The 15225-nt window shown below is 51.1% G+C and overlaps 10 protein-coding genes across 10 annotated transcripts; 1 reads left to right on the forward strand and 9 right to left on the reverse strand.

The window, feature by feature from the left end:
• Positions 1-276: 276 nt before the first annotated feature.
• On the forward strand, positions 277-1071 carry TEOVI_000397300 (uncharacterized protein; the record flags this gene model as incomplete). Its single annotated transcript, XM_067226798.1, has 1 exon — positions 277-1071. One exon carries the CDS (start codon positions 277-279, stop codon positions 1069-1071), a length of 795 nt encoding a protein of 264 aa, XP_067082899.1.
• A 681-nt stretch (positions 1072-1752) lies between these two features.
• Positions 1753-2247, reverse strand: TEOVI_000397400 (uncharacterized protein; the record flags this gene model as incomplete). The annotated part of the gene is made up of 1 exon (XM_067226799.1): positions 1753-2247. One exon carries the CDS (start codon positions 2245-2247, stop codon positions 1753-1755), a length of 495 nt encoding a protein of 164 aa, XP_067082900.1.
• Positions 2248-2968: 721 nt separating this feature from the next.
• TEOVI_000397500 (uncharacterized protein) lies at positions 2969-3697 on the reverse strand (the record flags this gene model as incomplete). Its single annotated transcript, XM_067226800.1, has 1 exon — positions 2969-3697. The coding sequence occupies one exon, from the start codon at positions 3695-3697 to the stop codon at positions 2969-2971; it is 729 nt and encodes a 242-aa protein (XP_067082901.1).
• Positions 3698-4016: 319 nt separating this feature from the next.
• On the reverse strand, positions 4017-5165 carry TEOVI_000397600 (uncharacterized protein; the record flags this gene model as incomplete). Its single annotated transcript, XM_067226801.1, has 1 exon — positions 4017-5165. One exon carries the CDS (start codon positions 5163-5165, stop codon positions 4017-4019), a length of 1149 nt encoding a protein of 382 aa, XP_067082902.1.
• Positions 5166-5401: 236 nt separating this feature from the next.
• TEOVI_000397700 (uncharacterized protein) lies at positions 5402-6475 on the reverse strand (the record flags this gene model as incomplete). The annotated part of the gene is made up of 1 exon (XM_067226802.1): positions 5402-6475. The coding sequence occupies one exon, from the start codon at positions 6473-6475 to the stop codon at positions 5402-5404; it is 1074 nt and encodes a 357-aa protein (XP_067082903.1).
• Positions 6476-6827: 352 nt separating this feature from the next.
• Positions 6828-8618, reverse strand: TEOVI_000397800 (ATP-dependent DEAD/H RNA helicase, putative; the record flags this gene model as incomplete). Its single annotated transcript, XM_067226803.1, has 1 exon — positions 6828-8618. The coding sequence occupies one exon, from the start codon at positions 8616-8618 to the stop codon at positions 6828-6830; it is 1791 nt and encodes a 596-aa protein (XP_067082904.1).
• A 189-nt stretch (positions 8619-8807) lies between these two features.
• On the reverse strand, positions 8808-10385 carry TEOVI_000397900 (DNA polymerase eta, putative; the record flags this gene model as incomplete). Its single annotated transcript, XM_067226804.1, has 1 exon — positions 8808-10385. One exon carries the CDS (start codon positions 10383-10385, stop codon positions 8808-8810), a length of 1578 nt encoding a protein of 525 aa, XP_067082905.1.
• Positions 10386-10861: 476 nt separating this feature from the next.
• On the reverse strand, positions 10862-12349 carry TEOVI_000398000 (uncharacterized protein; the record flags this gene model as incomplete). Its single annotated transcript, XM_067226805.1, has 1 exon — positions 10862-12349. One exon carries the CDS (start codon positions 12347-12349, stop codon positions 10862-10864), a length of 1488 nt encoding a protein of 495 aa, XP_067082906.1.
• A 219-nt stretch (positions 12350-12568) lies between these two features.
• TEOVI_000398100 (nucleotide binding protein, putative) lies at positions 12569-13507 on the reverse strand (the record flags this gene model as incomplete). The annotated part of the gene is made up of 1 exon (XM_067226806.1): positions 12569-13507. One exon carries the CDS (start codon positions 13505-13507, stop codon positions 12569-12571), a length of 939 nt encoding a protein of 312 aa, XP_067082907.1.
• A 233-nt stretch (positions 13508-13740) lies between these two features.
• Positions 13741-14907, reverse strand: TEOVI_000398200 (histone deacetylase 1; the record flags this gene model as incomplete). The annotated part of the gene is made up of 1 exon (XM_067226807.1): positions 13741-14907. One exon carries the CDS (start codon positions 14905-14907, stop codon positions 13741-13743), a length of 1167 nt encoding a protein of 388 aa, XP_067082908.1.
• Positions 14908-15225: the final 318 nt, after the last annotated feature.

Here is a 15225-nt window from a genome sequence, read left to right on the forward strand (position 1 = left end):
TGCTGACAGTTTTATTTTCCCCTTTTCTTTCGCTGCAGTTGAGAATGGAAAGGGGGCGTTCGTGTGCTCCACTAGAGCATCTCTGTGGTAGTGGTGTGCTCTTATTCCTTTGTGTGGTTCAGATGATGCTTTCTTTTGACTAACGGTGGTAGACTTTTTAAACTTTGCGACTTTTGCTCGATTAAGGCCTTCAAAGCAAGGTTTGCTATAAACGAGTGGACTGCTCCGCTTCAAGCGCTGAAGGCACCGAAATCCGTAGGTCAACGTAAAGGCGCTATGAAAACGGAAAATTTTCCAAGAGGACAAAGCGCTGGCCCGGAAGGTTCTCTCGTAGAAATCCCTGATCATGGGGAACGCCAGGAAGAAGTATGCCACATCGGCGCTCCACTGCAAAGAGAAATTGAAGCACCAGCCGCCGAAGCAGGACAGTCGTCTGATTATAAGAAACCGCATGCCCCCCATCTTTTGCCCGTCATGGAGCCCGTTAAACCCTCCAGCGATCCTCAGCTGAAGGATGGTAGAAAAGAAATGCCGTTTACGAGCGCTTTGCCTATAGTCGTCCCCGATGCCCCGCGCCTTGCCACTCAACAGCGGCAAGTCCAGAAGACAAAGGGGAATGGGTCCAGCGCGGTTCCCGGAGAACCCGACACCTGTGAAGGAGAACCGCGAGCGCCGTCACCAGGTGACCCGCGACCCACACAAGCCTTTCCCGCCGTGGAGCCATTCAAACGCACCGCAAGTGCTAAACTCGGTGAAGCCAGGACGGACCCGCGCTCTCCGAGTGCTTCGCCAGATAATGAATCTGATGGGGCCCGGGTTGGATCTCGACAGGTCGATGAAGAGGGTTCACGTCCTTTGTGCACCCTGCCCGCAGTGGAACTTCGGAAAAAGCCCGCTGGCAGCACCCTGCAGGAGGAGCAAGCCAAGGAGCTGAACACAACACATGCTTTCCCCGTTGTGGAACCCGACGCAGTATGTACAGAGGCACGTCGAAGTGAAGAGTTGGAGGACACACGTGCCGGCCACGCTTTCCCGCCCGTCGCATCCGGTAAACAGAACACCGGAGCATAGTAGCTTGTGGCGCTGGGACGACAAACCTTAACCCGTCTTCACTGGCTCAACTTAAGCGAAGTGTCCGTGGCCGTTGTTTCTTCTGATGGAGTTAAAACGCAGTTCTGCCGTTGGCTCCCTGGAATGTTGGTCGTCAGTGAGAAAAACACGGCGCAGGTCGAAGCCGGAGGCCGCCAGGGGCACAGGGAGGTTAGTGACGCAGGGTAAAGTACGGGGACTGTCCACGTGAGACCCCAAGTACGAATCTGATCATCGTGGTAACACCGCTCGATACCAAGGGTGTCAAAACATTCGCGAGGAACGCGGGAAGGAAAGGGTGGAGTGAGGTGACCGCCTGCATGATTTTGCATTTACACATCTGCATGGCTCACCCTCTCGGGGCGTTTTAGTAGTGTATGGATTTCCGCCCCTTTCCACCCCGTGCTATAGGTGTATTGAGAATCTACCTTTGAATTTTCTAAGATTGTTTTTTCTTTTAAAAAAAAGTGATGTCACCGCTTCTTGTTGGGAGATTAAAGGGATTGCGTGGGGTGGTCCTGTCCTTTCGGGCCTGGAATGGGGACTTTTAATGGGAACTTCAAAGGTTGGTGCAACCCCCTGGGCTGCCCTGTTGTGTTGCGCTACCTCTTCTCCCCTTTCTCGGGTTTTTGTTCTTAGTGAGAAATGCTGTGGAGGTTTGCCCTACAGGGTGCAGGGGCGGAGAAGTGTTGGGCGCTGTTGACGACCCAGCCGATCTGGGGCCCGGCGTTGTGCCAACTGGGCTTCACTACCATCGCTTCCCTCAGTGTTAGCGGGGCCTGCTTGACCATCGGGGGAAGCGGCAACGGACTTGGAGCCAAAAAAGATCCTACCGACGCTTATTTCCACGTGCGCAACCCCATTTGAAGGATCAGTCTTCAGGAAGTTGCGGCTGGGTACGCCAACTGTGTCGTCCATCGAGTCCCCGCCAAAGTGGCTGCTTCCGTGCCCGCTGGGAGCCCTCCCCGTCGCTGTGATGGTGTCGCGGAGCGCGGACCGCCTGTCGGCGACGTCTTGCACATGCCGAAAGGCATGAAGGTAGTGCCGTCTGAAACCGCAACCGGGTACTTCACCTTCCGTTCCTTTCGACGAGCTCCAGCCACAAGGAAAAGGAAGCTGCGGTTTGCCCTGGCATATGAAATCTACTCTTCGGTTCATACGAGGCCGCCGCGCCCCTCGCGCGACGGCCCAAAATGTGAAGTAGCAAAAAGGAAAGTAGACCAAGTAACGGGGAAAAAGAGGGTTTGGTGCCACCGCGGGCAGCACATCAGCAGTATGCCAGGGAGGCGGGTCGCAGGATCTGATGCCGCATAGCGCGCACAAGAAAGCGAATGGCAATAACAAAGGGAACGCAATAGCGCTTTGCCTCCGGCAGCCGTCCAACGAAAACCTCGAAAACGCGCCCCCAAATCGAGGGGCGTAAGCAATACCTGGGGCAAACCGAGCACACTTACATTCAGACAAGGCATGTGCTTGCGGCGGTCCGTTGCAACAGATTATTCATTTCCGCGTCACTCAAATACAACCAGTAGTGTGTATCGTCCTGGTCGAAAAGCAGGGAAAGCGCCAATTCGTATCCATCGGTACCCCCCCCCTCCCAACTCCCAACTTACCAATGAAAAAATAAGAAAACATCCGACACCCCGTTGTCGGAACATATGCGCTCGTTTTCTCTATTGAGCGTATGAAGTGACAATGCCCACTTCTTGACCCGTGTCAAACAACACGCTTCGTAAACACGCAACAATCCATTTACACCCCAGGTCGTCAGCCCCCAAAGGCACAATAGCAACCAACGCCTTGGCCACACCCTTTTATGGATACGAAATGAGGTAAGAAGGAGGGTGTTGTGTGTGTGTGTGTGTGTGTGCCATCTCTTTCATTTCGTCCGCTTTGATAAGTAGCAACGCTTTTGCCGTAAGGTCAAGCTTTCCCATTCCCTTGTCGCAATCCCCAACCACGCTGCGCTACTCACGGGACCCAGCACCGCCTCCAGTTGCCGCCTTCCGCAACGCACAAATCGCCTATAAGCAGCGGCCTCGTTCTCGTTCGTTGGTGTGCCGGCATCGCCCTCAACTCCTGCCGTGCGCTGCTCGCAATTGGTTGAGCTGCCGGAGCTGCTAGCCGTTCCGGTTGCTGTGGTCACATCCCTCACGCTTTCAGCGTATGCTTCGTACCGCTCCTTCTTGAAGGGCGGGAGTATTTCCCAAGCAGCGAGGAGGTCGGCGATGGCACCCACACGCGGGGCGTCGAGCACACACGATGGGAATTCGTGAAGCTTGGCCATGACGAACACCCCGAAGCCATTGACGCAATGAGGGGGTATGTCGAACGCCCCAAATGCGGAGGCTGGGGGGAGCTTCGGCTCCACGTGCCCCAGAGGATCTGTGCTGATCAGGCGCTTGAGACGCTCGTTAGTGAAGCGGAGGACGCTTCTGCGGAGCCTTTTCCTGCAGTGGTCCTCGACCATCATGCAGCGCCGTACCTTCGCTTCCTGCGCGGCAATTCGTTTGGCCCACCGGCGCTGTGTGTCAGCCACTGCTCGGAGAAAGACCTCCAGTTCGTTCACCGCCTGCTGGCCTCCCGTCAAGGCCCGCACCGCGCGCATGGCAAGCCTTCGATACCTCGCAGAGAGCCGAAGAAAAAGGAGACGTTTGAATCGAAAGGGAAAAGAAGCAGAGACAGTTGACAATGAACAACTTAACGGCACCATGCGCGTTCGCCACCGGAACACGTCCACCGATTCCACCACTCTCCCCCAACAGTGTTGAAGCGGGAAATAAGCGAACAGCCACTCGATTCATGGATGGACGGGGGTTCCACCAAACGAGGACTTTGACGAGGCACACCGCACCGCTCGCAAGCACACGCCCGCAGAGCGAATGACCGTGGCGGCGGGTGGGGAAGTAAACCAAAAAAATGACCCCCTAACAGTCTCGATCCCGCTTCCTCGCCACAGCGTATAAACTGGAGGACTCCCTTTCCTTGTCCGGGTCGCGTTCACGGAATAGCCCAAGCGAGGCCATATCGTTCTCACTAATCCACTGCTGCTCGCTTGGGAACCATGTTCTAACTAGCGGCCCGGCCCCGGCTGGAGCGCGGAAAACTTTCCGGGCATTGCTTTCCCTCTTGGGGTAATGGTATTCGTTCTTGGGGCGACGATACCAGTCACCGAAACCTGCGCGACGCGCCAGGGACAGGCGCTGGCAGATATCAGACTGCAAGGGCGTTATATAGCGCACAACGTGAAAGGCATGTCCCTTTCCGTCCCCCGCCTCGAGAGATGGAGAGGCGTGATCTTTCGACAGCTTGTCCAACAGATTGCCAAGGGCTTCTTTAGCGGAAGGGCCGCCACTCACCGCCTGCGCTAACTGGTGCTCATTCTTGACCGCATTGCTATTGTAAAGCGTGAGTTCCTTACCTAACTCAGCGTGCAGCCCCTGGAAGAAAAGGAGCGCCGGTCTGTTTGGCACGTGCGAACTCATTTCCTTCTGCGCCACTTCCATGTACATACTGGCCCGATGGGGTGGGAGTTTCTCAATCATTTTTGTGCAACTGTGAAGGATAGCGCAGAATCCCGATACCTCAGACCTCGTGAAGACAGCACCTTTACGCCCATTCTGCGCCTCATCACTGCGCTTCTCCCCTTTGCCCTCTTCTGCGCTGCTTGCCTCATCAGGCCTAATTCCCTTTATCGCTCCCAGCAGTTTCTCGCACATTGGTGGTTCAATGAGTTTCTTGCTTCCCCAGCGCTGCACGACGCGAACCACCTTATCACGGAGCCCCTCATCAGTGGTCGCATAGTTAACGAAGAGAGAGGGTGAAATCCGCCAAAATTCCTTCATTACCTGTGCAACAGTCTCGTCACCTTTGGCCATCACCATGGCGTCCAGTAGGCAGACGACTGGAAAAGACGATAAAATATTGAGAGGAGTTAATCGGCTACCGATCGCTACTGCCACTCGCACGGGCTCCGCTCCTCCGCGACACGCGCCTTTCATGGCTGCGATAGCCGCTGCGATCTGTTCCTTGGATTGCTTTTGAAGGGCGTCCAGTTTCTCCTGGAAAGTATCCATTGGACTAAGGTGTGTCGCCTGTGCGCGTCTGCACGCGTAAGTAGTCGAACTTAGATGAGTGAACAAGAGGGTAGCAATGGTAGGAGGCAAATGGTAAACAAGTCACACAACGAATAAAAACAAAATGGGACTTGGCCGCATACACAGAAAAACTTTCACAAGCTCTGCAACGTACCGCCACAGTAAACAGACAAGCCAGTGCGGCAAGTTGAAGCACGACGGCTCGCTCCCCAAGGTCAACTTTTCCCCACAGTTTTTTCCCGACGATCCACCCCCGAACTAATAGCCCCGTCTGTGAAGCCCGCGTTACACGGCGTGAATATTCTAACGTCTGTCTCAGCAGAACGCAACAGATCCAGTAATCCGGTTTTGTATCGTTCAACTGCTGAATCACCACACAAAATGTATATCCTCATACAACTTCGAGCTCCCAACGAGGCGATCGCCGCCCCAATGGCGTGTTCTGGTTCAAGAAAACTTGGTAAAACAATATCGTCCTGCGACCATACCGGGTCCTCCGCTCTTCGGAAGACTTTGAGCGAGCATGTAGAATCGGACAAACCATTGGCTGCCAGTACCTCATTTACGCGGGCTAGCTCCACAGTGGTACCGTCGACGCAGACCGTAGAAGGGATGCTGTTGGGTGAGAGACGGATGTGTACATCCACATCCAAATCAAAATGACACTGCACACTTCCCCGTTCCAAAAACGCCACCCAGTTCCCCCTCGTAGGGCATACCGTCGCAGGCAGGAGCGGAGCAATGAGAGCGAAGTCGGTATAAACGGGAAGTTTCTCACGGCCCAACAACTGCAGCGCATTAGCGATACATTCAACCTCTTCCGGTAGTTTTCCCCGGACCGGACGATAAACCGGTACCCCAGTCGAAGCAGAACGTGAGACCAGAATGATGTGGGGAAAGCGCCGCGCCATCCACTCACTAAGCGGCTCCCCCAAAGACGCACTCTCCATATTGAAACGCGGTTCGAACTCCAAAATTCGGTCAACAAGGCCCTTCTCAGTTAGTCCTTCACAGGGCATTTCAACCGCAATGCTCTGAACTACTCTCTCCCAGTTGCAAGGGTAAAGTTTTGCCCCGTCGATGTAGTGCGCATCGTTTGCTTCAAGAAGGGCTTTTTTCAATGCCAAAGGGAACTCTTCCTGCTCACCGTTAGAAAGTGATAAAAAGTGCTCCTTTGCCTTTATCTCAACATCGCCTAAGGGAATGCCGCAAGGTTGAGTGCATCTGATAACGTCACGCAAAAGTGCCGTCAGGCTTCCTTTGTGAAGTAGAGTAGAGCAACGCCACATCGGACGCCTTGATTTGCCTTCCACTCCCCGCAGCCCACTATGCAAAAAACTAAGTGTGTGTAGGGGGTGCAAATGCGCACCGGCCAGAAAAAGTGTAAACGAAAAAGGAATATGCTGAGGGAACCGTGGTGCGCACGCCGCAAGCACCGACAGCGTAAGATTCCTGATCACTAATACTGAACGGATTTTGAGAAAAAAAGGGAGCGATAGTAAGAGTAAGAAATGAAAGGAGGGAGATCGTAACTTTTCTGCTTACTGTCCGCTGTCCCCTCTGTGATGGGTTAATTCAGCTTTTCTCTCGTTAAGTTAGTTTTTAAACGTGGCACGGGGGGCAGCCATTTTCCACATTCATTTAATTTTGTGGTGTGACTTCCTTCAATGAAAACTTCCACAGCTTCTGCCTCACTTCATGCGAGCTGTTGGCCGGGTACTCAAACGTTACGATCTCCCCACTGACATCCTCCGTGACGTTGCAGACGTTGCTGAAGAGAGATCCAATATTCTTTTTGAGTACATCCAGGGCAGTAGGAACAACGGCATCGGGCTTTGTAGACCTGAAGGGGTTCTTCACGGTAAGCGTGAATGTCGTCTTCGCCTGGTCGTTAGGAGGTGTAAGGTTCCCCTTTTTGATCCTTTTAAGTGCGACGCTACCTTTTCCTTCACCACCAACAATGTATTTCTTGAAAACGATGTGTGCATTCTTTTCGATAGCTTCAATGGCAGCGTCCTCACGTTCATCGTGCAGTTGTAAGCATTTACCGGGGCGCCCGGCCCGCGCAGTGCGGCCCGCCCGGTGTACAAATGTTTCAACAGCCATATTGTGTTTCGGGAGCGACAACATTAGTACCATGTGTACATCGATGAAATCCAATCCACGGGCCGCAAGGTCTGTGCAAAAGATAACCGAAGCTGCACCACTGTTAAAATTTTCCATCGCTTTGATCCTCTCCACCTCATCCTTGCCAGGGTCCAACGAACTGAAGGAAAATTGCAGGTTTTGCGTTAAAAGAAAACTCTCGATCTTTAGCACCTGCTTCCTGGTTCCGAAAACTACGGTGCGGCCAAAATTTCCCGTGGAAAGCAATTGTACGGCCCTGTCCACACGGGCTTTCTGCGGACAATACATGGAGAAGCATTCCAGTCTCTCTGGCAACTTGGCAGTCCCTACTGTCACAAGCTGGTAGTAGTATTTTTTCACTCCAAGAAACCCCGCTTTCACCACCCAGTTTGGAATCGTTGCCCCACAGAGCACGTAGTGGTGAGCACGGTAATCCGTCAATAGCCCTTTTGCCAGTGAGCCGTTTGCTTTTCGTATGAAATTAAGAAGATTCCGCATGCGCCGCCCGATGTTAGAAAAGCGTGGCCCAAGTGTCAGGTCCACCTCATCTACGACAATGGCACATACATTCGAAGCACTAACAGAGGATGAAGCGAAGTCCCCCTCCCTCTCATCGGTGCCAGGGTCATCACAATAAGCCTCCTCCTTTTCCTCTTCCTCTTCCCTTGCCCTACCAGAACGCGTTCGCTTTTCCCCTCTGGTAGATTCCTTACTCAACCTGCCTCGAATTGCCTCATCAAGAGAGCGAACAGTCCCGATCAAAACATCACAGCGCCGAACTTCAAGATTGTCAAACCCGGCGATGAGTATATTCAATTTGGGATATATTTTCTTGAGCACACCCTTCGTTTGCGCGGCCAACTCGTTGCTGAAAAGAAATATTAGAAGAAATGGCCCAGTCGACGCGGGAGGAGAAAAAGAACTCATTATGAGGTGGCGTTCGATGATGGGAAGAGCGTAGGCCAATGTTTTACCGCTCCCAGTGCGGCTGTGGAGAATCACGTCACGGCGGTTAAAGACGCCTCGGTAACACTGTGCTTGGCAGGGAAGTAGAGCCTCGAACCCCATCCTCTTTACGAGATTTTTGGCTGTCCCAGCAGTCATTAAAGGGGCCTTTTTCCGTTCTGTTTGCCCCTCCGAAGCTTTTTGAGAGTTTGGGTGCTCGGTCTTGTCAAGTGGATATTCCTTTTGAAGGCGGTTGAAGGAGAGATCAACAGTCTCATCTGGGTGAAACACGATGGTCCCAGCCTTTTTGGCTTTACCTTTCTGGGGTCTAGCTGAGCTCTCCCAACTGTAGATGTTCATGGATGCTAAGTGTAAGACTTGATAGGGGGAAAAACCGAAAAATAAAGGGGGACATCGTAAGTGGATAAATATTGTAGTGTCATACAGAATTGTTCCGTTACACCCAGCATCACCCACACAGGACTAGGTCTGAACAGCCCCTATCCGGTAAGCGAAAGATCTACCAATACGGTTCAAAGGACTTGTAAGTCAGTCAATGATGTGTACATCCTTCTCTCCGCTTTCCCCCTCCTCATCGTCTCCATCGTCCTCCACATCAAACACCACCCTTGTTCCTGGGGTGCTCTTCAAAGATTCACGTGATACGGGGGAGGAGGGGCAGGACGATAGGGTAATTACCATGGCCTCATCAGTATGATTTCGCTCACGTTTCCCGGGGTTCTTCAATTTAAAAAAATCCCTAAGGGTCGTTTGCTGGCTTCGGACCCCGCTTTCGTCGCTTTCCTGCTTCTTAAATGATCCAATGGTGAGCATTACCGCATTTACCACTACACCCGGTCGATTGGCCATAATTGCCGTGACGCACTGCATTGCAGCGGACACGAGTGTTTGCGGCGTCACAAGTTCCGGCAGCGGGAAGGTTTTGTTTGCAACACTGCTCGGCTGGTCAAGGCCGCGGTTGCCTAGCTTCACATTGAATGAGTGTCCCTTTACTCCGTATGTATTGCAGAAATCCTCGTAGCGGGCGGAAAGTTCGCCGCTCAGAACCGTGACCCACTTTTGCACACCGTTTGCAGTGGACGACGGTGGGCTAAACGCCTTTGATGCCATCAAACTCTTTGAAATAGATCGCTCTCTTATTTTCCCCTCATCATAGCCACGTAAGCGACGGTATGCATATTCTGCATCTCCTACACTTTCAAAAAACTTGCTCATCGCGCATAGGGAATGTAGCCAAGCCTCACGACACGTTTCCTTCCCACCACATGCAAGTCGAACAACCTCGCCGAATTTCCCACCAAATCCACGAATGCTCTTGAAGGGTAAATCCCACATAACAGAGGCAACACAATCAGGAAACAAGAGCGTCTGCTGGTTCGGTTTATGGCGCGCTGAGATGCTCTTAGCAAGAAGTTTGTTGTGTGCAATACCTGCGGAGCAATCATAACGAAGCTCATCATAGATTTTCTGCCGTATGGTCCACACAACACGAGAGGCTGCAGCGAGAAGTGACATGTTCTCCGCCGTTGGTTGGGGATGTAGCGTTACGTCAAACACATCACTAAACTCCCTTCCGTGTTCTTTGAGCCACGCAGCGATTTCGGCCTGACGGCTTGGAATCACAATTGTAGTTGGATCTGCAACGTCCTCCAGGCGGAGCTCACCCTGCGATGAGAGCAATCCCATCTCACCTTGCTTCATATGAGCAGCTTTCGTTACGTCGAGGAATGCCTCGTCCACGCTACCCTTTTCAACTTCCACTCCATCAAAACTATCTAAAATGCGGAATATTTTCCGACTAGCTTCTCTGTAAGGCTCTAGGGCTACCTTGTGCGTTTGCTTACTGGGATTTTCGTGGTAGCGATACTCCACCTCTCCAGCGGCATACGTGGCGACGTGTGAAATTTTTACGTGAGGGCACTTCTCCAGTGCATCAGTCACAGTGTCAAACCGACCAATTCCAAACTTGCGTGCAGGATAATTTACTGCTATAAGGTTGCCCCACTGAGAAAGAACATAAGGTTCCGTTCGGCAGTCGACGCCGAGCCGCACAGCTTCCACCTGAGCATAAAAGCAATCCATATCGATGTGGGCGATGCAGCGCATTGCTAATTCTATCACATCACTTGTTAGTATTTGTTACAATCGATACGGTGGGAGTCAGTAGCTGCAAGCACACAAAAACAAAGAACGAAAGGCACCGTTCATCCACACGCTATAGTGGCGCCAGCCAACTTCGAAACGAAGCCACCTACAGTGGGCACATCACATTCCGTACTCCCCTTTGTCGTAGCGACAAACGGATATTTAGAATATCGGCAACGAATAGGATCCAACAGAAGTCCAATGTGCAGTGTATCAAAGAAACCCCCGTTTCGGGGGGAGGGAATTCCTCCTGAAACGTTGTCAAGTGGCTACTGCAACGGGACGTGAGCACTCCCTCCTTATCGTCGTCGCTTCCCTCGCCCCCCCCCCAATGTGCACACGTCCACAGCGCAGAGCACCAAGTCAACGCGCATTTGTTTTCACGTGTTAGGAATTTGTCGAATACGGATATATATGCGTCGATTCCCCAGAGAAGATTAATGCTGCGGGCTCTTTCCACTTATCTCTAGGATCTCAAGGCGTCTCATAATACCCTCACTGCGCCCCGCAAATGTGGTGTTACGGACCACAGTCGATACAACGTCAACCGGTGGCTGCACGTCCATAAAAGCGCTCAGTATTTGTGGATTGCAACGCGTCCCGCGAGCCATCACATGGCGGAGAACGTACAGGGCCTCCACCCAGTCATCGGAGTGCTTCACTAGCATTGACGTCGTCCAAGTGTTAGCCGGGCAATGCTCATTCACCAGCTGAAGTAACTTTTTCACCCCGAAACCGGGGCAGTGTGCAAGGATACACTGAACCGCACGTTGTTGGAATTCCTCGGTAGCGACTCGATGGAAGAGGGAAAGGGACGTTTCCCAATCCCCATTTTTCTGACATACTTTAGCAAAAGCACTCAGCTGTAGCTCCTCAGTTGTGTAACCACTGGCCAGACGCACCGCAATGCTTCTTTTGGATGCGTTGCTCAACCTTATTTTTGCCCCGGCCACCGTTGCAATGCCCCTCAACTGGGGTAAAGGAATTGCGCACCGGCAAAGTATGTCGTACTTTTCACGCCGCGGTATCGAAACCAACTTCGATACAACTAACCCGGCTTCCCAACTGTAGCGGGAGGCCAGCCATAAGGCAAGCCTCCCTTCTACGACAAAATGACCGAGAGCAGCTCTCCAGTGTTGCGGACAGCAAATAGCAATCATCTTTGATAGCACCTCAGTAGAATCACCAACGACCCTATTCCTGCCGTGGATGGATAGGGGTAACTTCCATGAACATCGCTCACCTTGTATTGCCGCTCTTGCGAGACTCATTACTAACTTCGTGCTAATTCCATCCCTTTCCCGCAACGCACTCCAAACCTTCACTAAATCAGTACCCTTCTCTATATACGAGTGCGCAGCATTAGCAGCAGAGATTGACGATAGGTGATCACGCCTTCCGTTGCCAATATGGCGACTGTTGGTGAGTTTTAACTGGCTAAGGATAAGACCGATGGTGTGTTGTTTGGATATGCTCCCAGATCCAAGAGCGTTCATCAACAGTATCATCAGCGAATCTCTGCACAATGCCCCTGGCGTATCCAACATGGTGAAGAATCGAGTCGCTTGATGCCAATTTGTCCACTTGGTTGCGGACAGAAATAATTGGGTTTGTATTTCATCTTTTCCTCGAGCGCGCGTTAGCAACTTAACAACTGCACTGTCAAATACATCCGCGGGCACCTCGGCGCACATCGAGCATTCGTGCACCAATCGGGCAAGGTCATCCACATATTGCACATCTTCAGGCCTTATTAGCGGCAAAGCAGCGCACCAATGTTTCCTTAAGATGCTGGACGCTAACCGGAGACGCGCCCTCCCGATGCTCGCGTCTTCTGCACCGATACTGCTATGAAGAGCCATAACGCCCCGTACCCAGCGACCGCTCCGTGCACACTCTGCAACGAAGGACGCCACTACCGACATCACTATAATAGCATCACCCAAGTACTTCAAACAAGACCAACGAGAGCGAACTTCAATAGAATCAGATAAAAGGGACACACCGCCAAAAAAAAAAATCAGGAGATATCATTTAAACAACATCATTAAGAGACTGCGATAAAAATTCACAACATTGCTGCTGCGCAAAAAACTTCTCCAAAAATACTGCAGAAACAACGTTAAAACCGCATATTGATACTACTACTCCATCGCTAAACTTTCAATGAGTTTCCTCGAAATTGAGTTCAAAACATCAAGCGTTGGATTATTTTGGTCGACAGACTCTGCAAGAGGGGTACCTTCCTCGCACGAGCTCATCAGCTTTGGATCAAGGGGTATTTCTCCCCAAAGAGGAATTCCAAACTCCTCGCTTAAGCGCTTTCCAGCACCCCGCGTATTTGTACGTGGAAATATAAACGAGCCACTACCACAGTTAGGGCACACGAAACCGCTCATATTTTCAACAATACCCATTATGTTCAATTTTGCCTTTTGACAGAAGTTTACCTCCCGTCTTACGTCAGCCTCTGCAACCATCTGGGGTGTGGTTACTAAAACAGCGCCACTGACGCCACCACATTGCTGAAGAAGAGATGCAGTAGTGATGTGCTCATCTGACGTCCCAGGGGGTGTGTCAATCAGCATCACATCAACATCGTTCCAAATTACATCCTTCAGAAACATTTTGACAGCGCCATTCTTCCTGGGCCCGCGAAAGAGCACAGCTTCATTCTTATTTTCAAGAAAGTAGTGCATGGACATCATAGTCACCGTTTCATCGATCATCACCGGTTCAATACCAGTGGCACTGTAGTGTGCATTTTCCCCCCGAGCGCCCGTCAAACGTGGAATAGAGGGCCCGCATATGTCGAGATCAACAACAGCAACGTTGAGTCCTCTCTTCCCAATGGCAAAAGCCAACTCTTTAGTAAGCGTACTCTTCCCCACACCTCCTTTCCCACTAACGATTAGCACCTTCCGCTTAACACCAGACAACCGTTGCCTGATAAGTTCAATATCAGGATCGGGACCTTTGGGTGCAGAAGCACATAGAGAAGCATTTGGGCACCCTTTACAGGAAGGTGCCAGACCAGCATCAGGACTGTCGGGTCCGATACAATGAGAATTTGCCAAGTTCATTGACCCTTTCCAAAAAGAAATGCGCCCGAAAAGAGAAAAATAAGATATAACTATATATCAGAGTATCCACTTCCCGTCCGGGTAGTGTGTGTATGTGTGTGTGTTTGGGGGGGGGGGTGACATCAGGACAGATTACTCTTTCAGTAACACATAGAAAAGTTAAGTATTCACTCGACACCAATTCATAAGTTGGGAGGGGAGAAGGTAGCAATCACGCCGCCCTGATGCACAGTTCAAACAGTCATTATATTTGGACAGTGCTTGTCTATTTGCTCAATAATCACGCGGAAGGATCGTTGAACGTTAACACCAGGAAGAGGTTTGTTTTCTTCATCCTGTGAAACTAAAAGTTGTGGCGATTCTTCGAAGAGCCATCCACTAAGAGGCATTCGATGTAGAGGAATGACAGTGTTCAAGGGGAGCCTTTTCCCACAGAGTATGCTAGTTTCGTATGCCCACAGCTTGGCAACATTCCGCAGGGTGTAACCACCACCACCAACCACAAGCATTGGTAGCCCTAATTTCTTTACCTCTTCAACACACTTTCCATGACCCCATGACGAGAGATTAAAATGTCCCAAACGATCTCCTGCGAGCGAATCGGCTCCACACTGCAAGACAACTACATTTGGATTGAACCGTTTTACAATGGATCTGAGCGCACGCTCAAAAACTGTGGTGTAGTAGAAGTCATCCACACCATCCCACATGGCTAAGTTCATAGTGTAGTGGCGTCCGTTTCCAATGCCTACATCCCGTGGATGGCCTGTACCCGGAAAAAAGGACTCGCCAAACTTGTGAAGGGAAAGAGTAAAGACTCTTCTGCTACGGCAAAACGCTTCGTCGACTCCGTCTCCGTGATGCATATCAAGATCAACATATAAAACTCTATCATGGCATTTCAGTAGCTCAATAATGGCGATAACAATATCATTCACGTAACAGAATCCAGAACACTCACCGCACTTTGCATGATGCATACCTCCACCCCAATGAATCGCTGTATCGACAGCACCACTATTCAGCAAAACAGCCGCCATGAGGGAGCCACTAACTGTTGAGAGAGAATATTCAACAATTCCCTCAACAGGTGGACAATCTCCGGAAAAGGTAACCTTCGATACCTCTGTATTCCACAACCAGCTGCGGTTACTATGAAGTCCCAGATTCAGTATGTAATCTTCAGCATGGTAGGTAAGCAGCTCTTTAATACCAATTGGTGGCGGGACAACCGTCCGACAAAACCGCTTTAACCCCAGTGATGCAATTAGTTCCATTGTCACCAAAAGTCTATACGGTTTCATTGCATGCTGAGGAACCAACGCTGAGAGCGTACAATCAGCGGAATAGCAAGATGTGTCAATGAGAGCGACGCGCCGACAATCACCATCCTCATTCATTTGAGAAACTGTACGAACCTTCTAGGTTATTATAAATGAATACGCTGTTTGAGGAAATGACAATATATTACCTTGCACCGCAAGTCAAAGTGACCTCACGCAGATGAAACAACCAAATTAAGTGAAACCACACACACGAGTTTTGCTACCACCGTACCCGATACACAAAAAAAGTATATAAGCTTTTCACCCACATCTTGTCCTTTTTATCAGCCCTCGTGGCACTTCAGAACGCAACTGCACACTCGCATTTACCTTCCCCTTTCAGGCCGAATTATGTAATGAAGGGGGCGACACACACACACACACACACACACA

The sequence above is a fragment of the Trypanosoma equiperdum genome (assembly GCF_001457755.1).
Source record: "Trypanosoma equiperdum strain OVI genome assembly, contig: ctg_844, whole genome shotgun sequence".
NCBI lineage: Eukaryota > Euglenozoa > Kinetoplastea > Trypanosomatida > Trypanosomatidae > Trypanosoma > Trypanosoma equiperdum.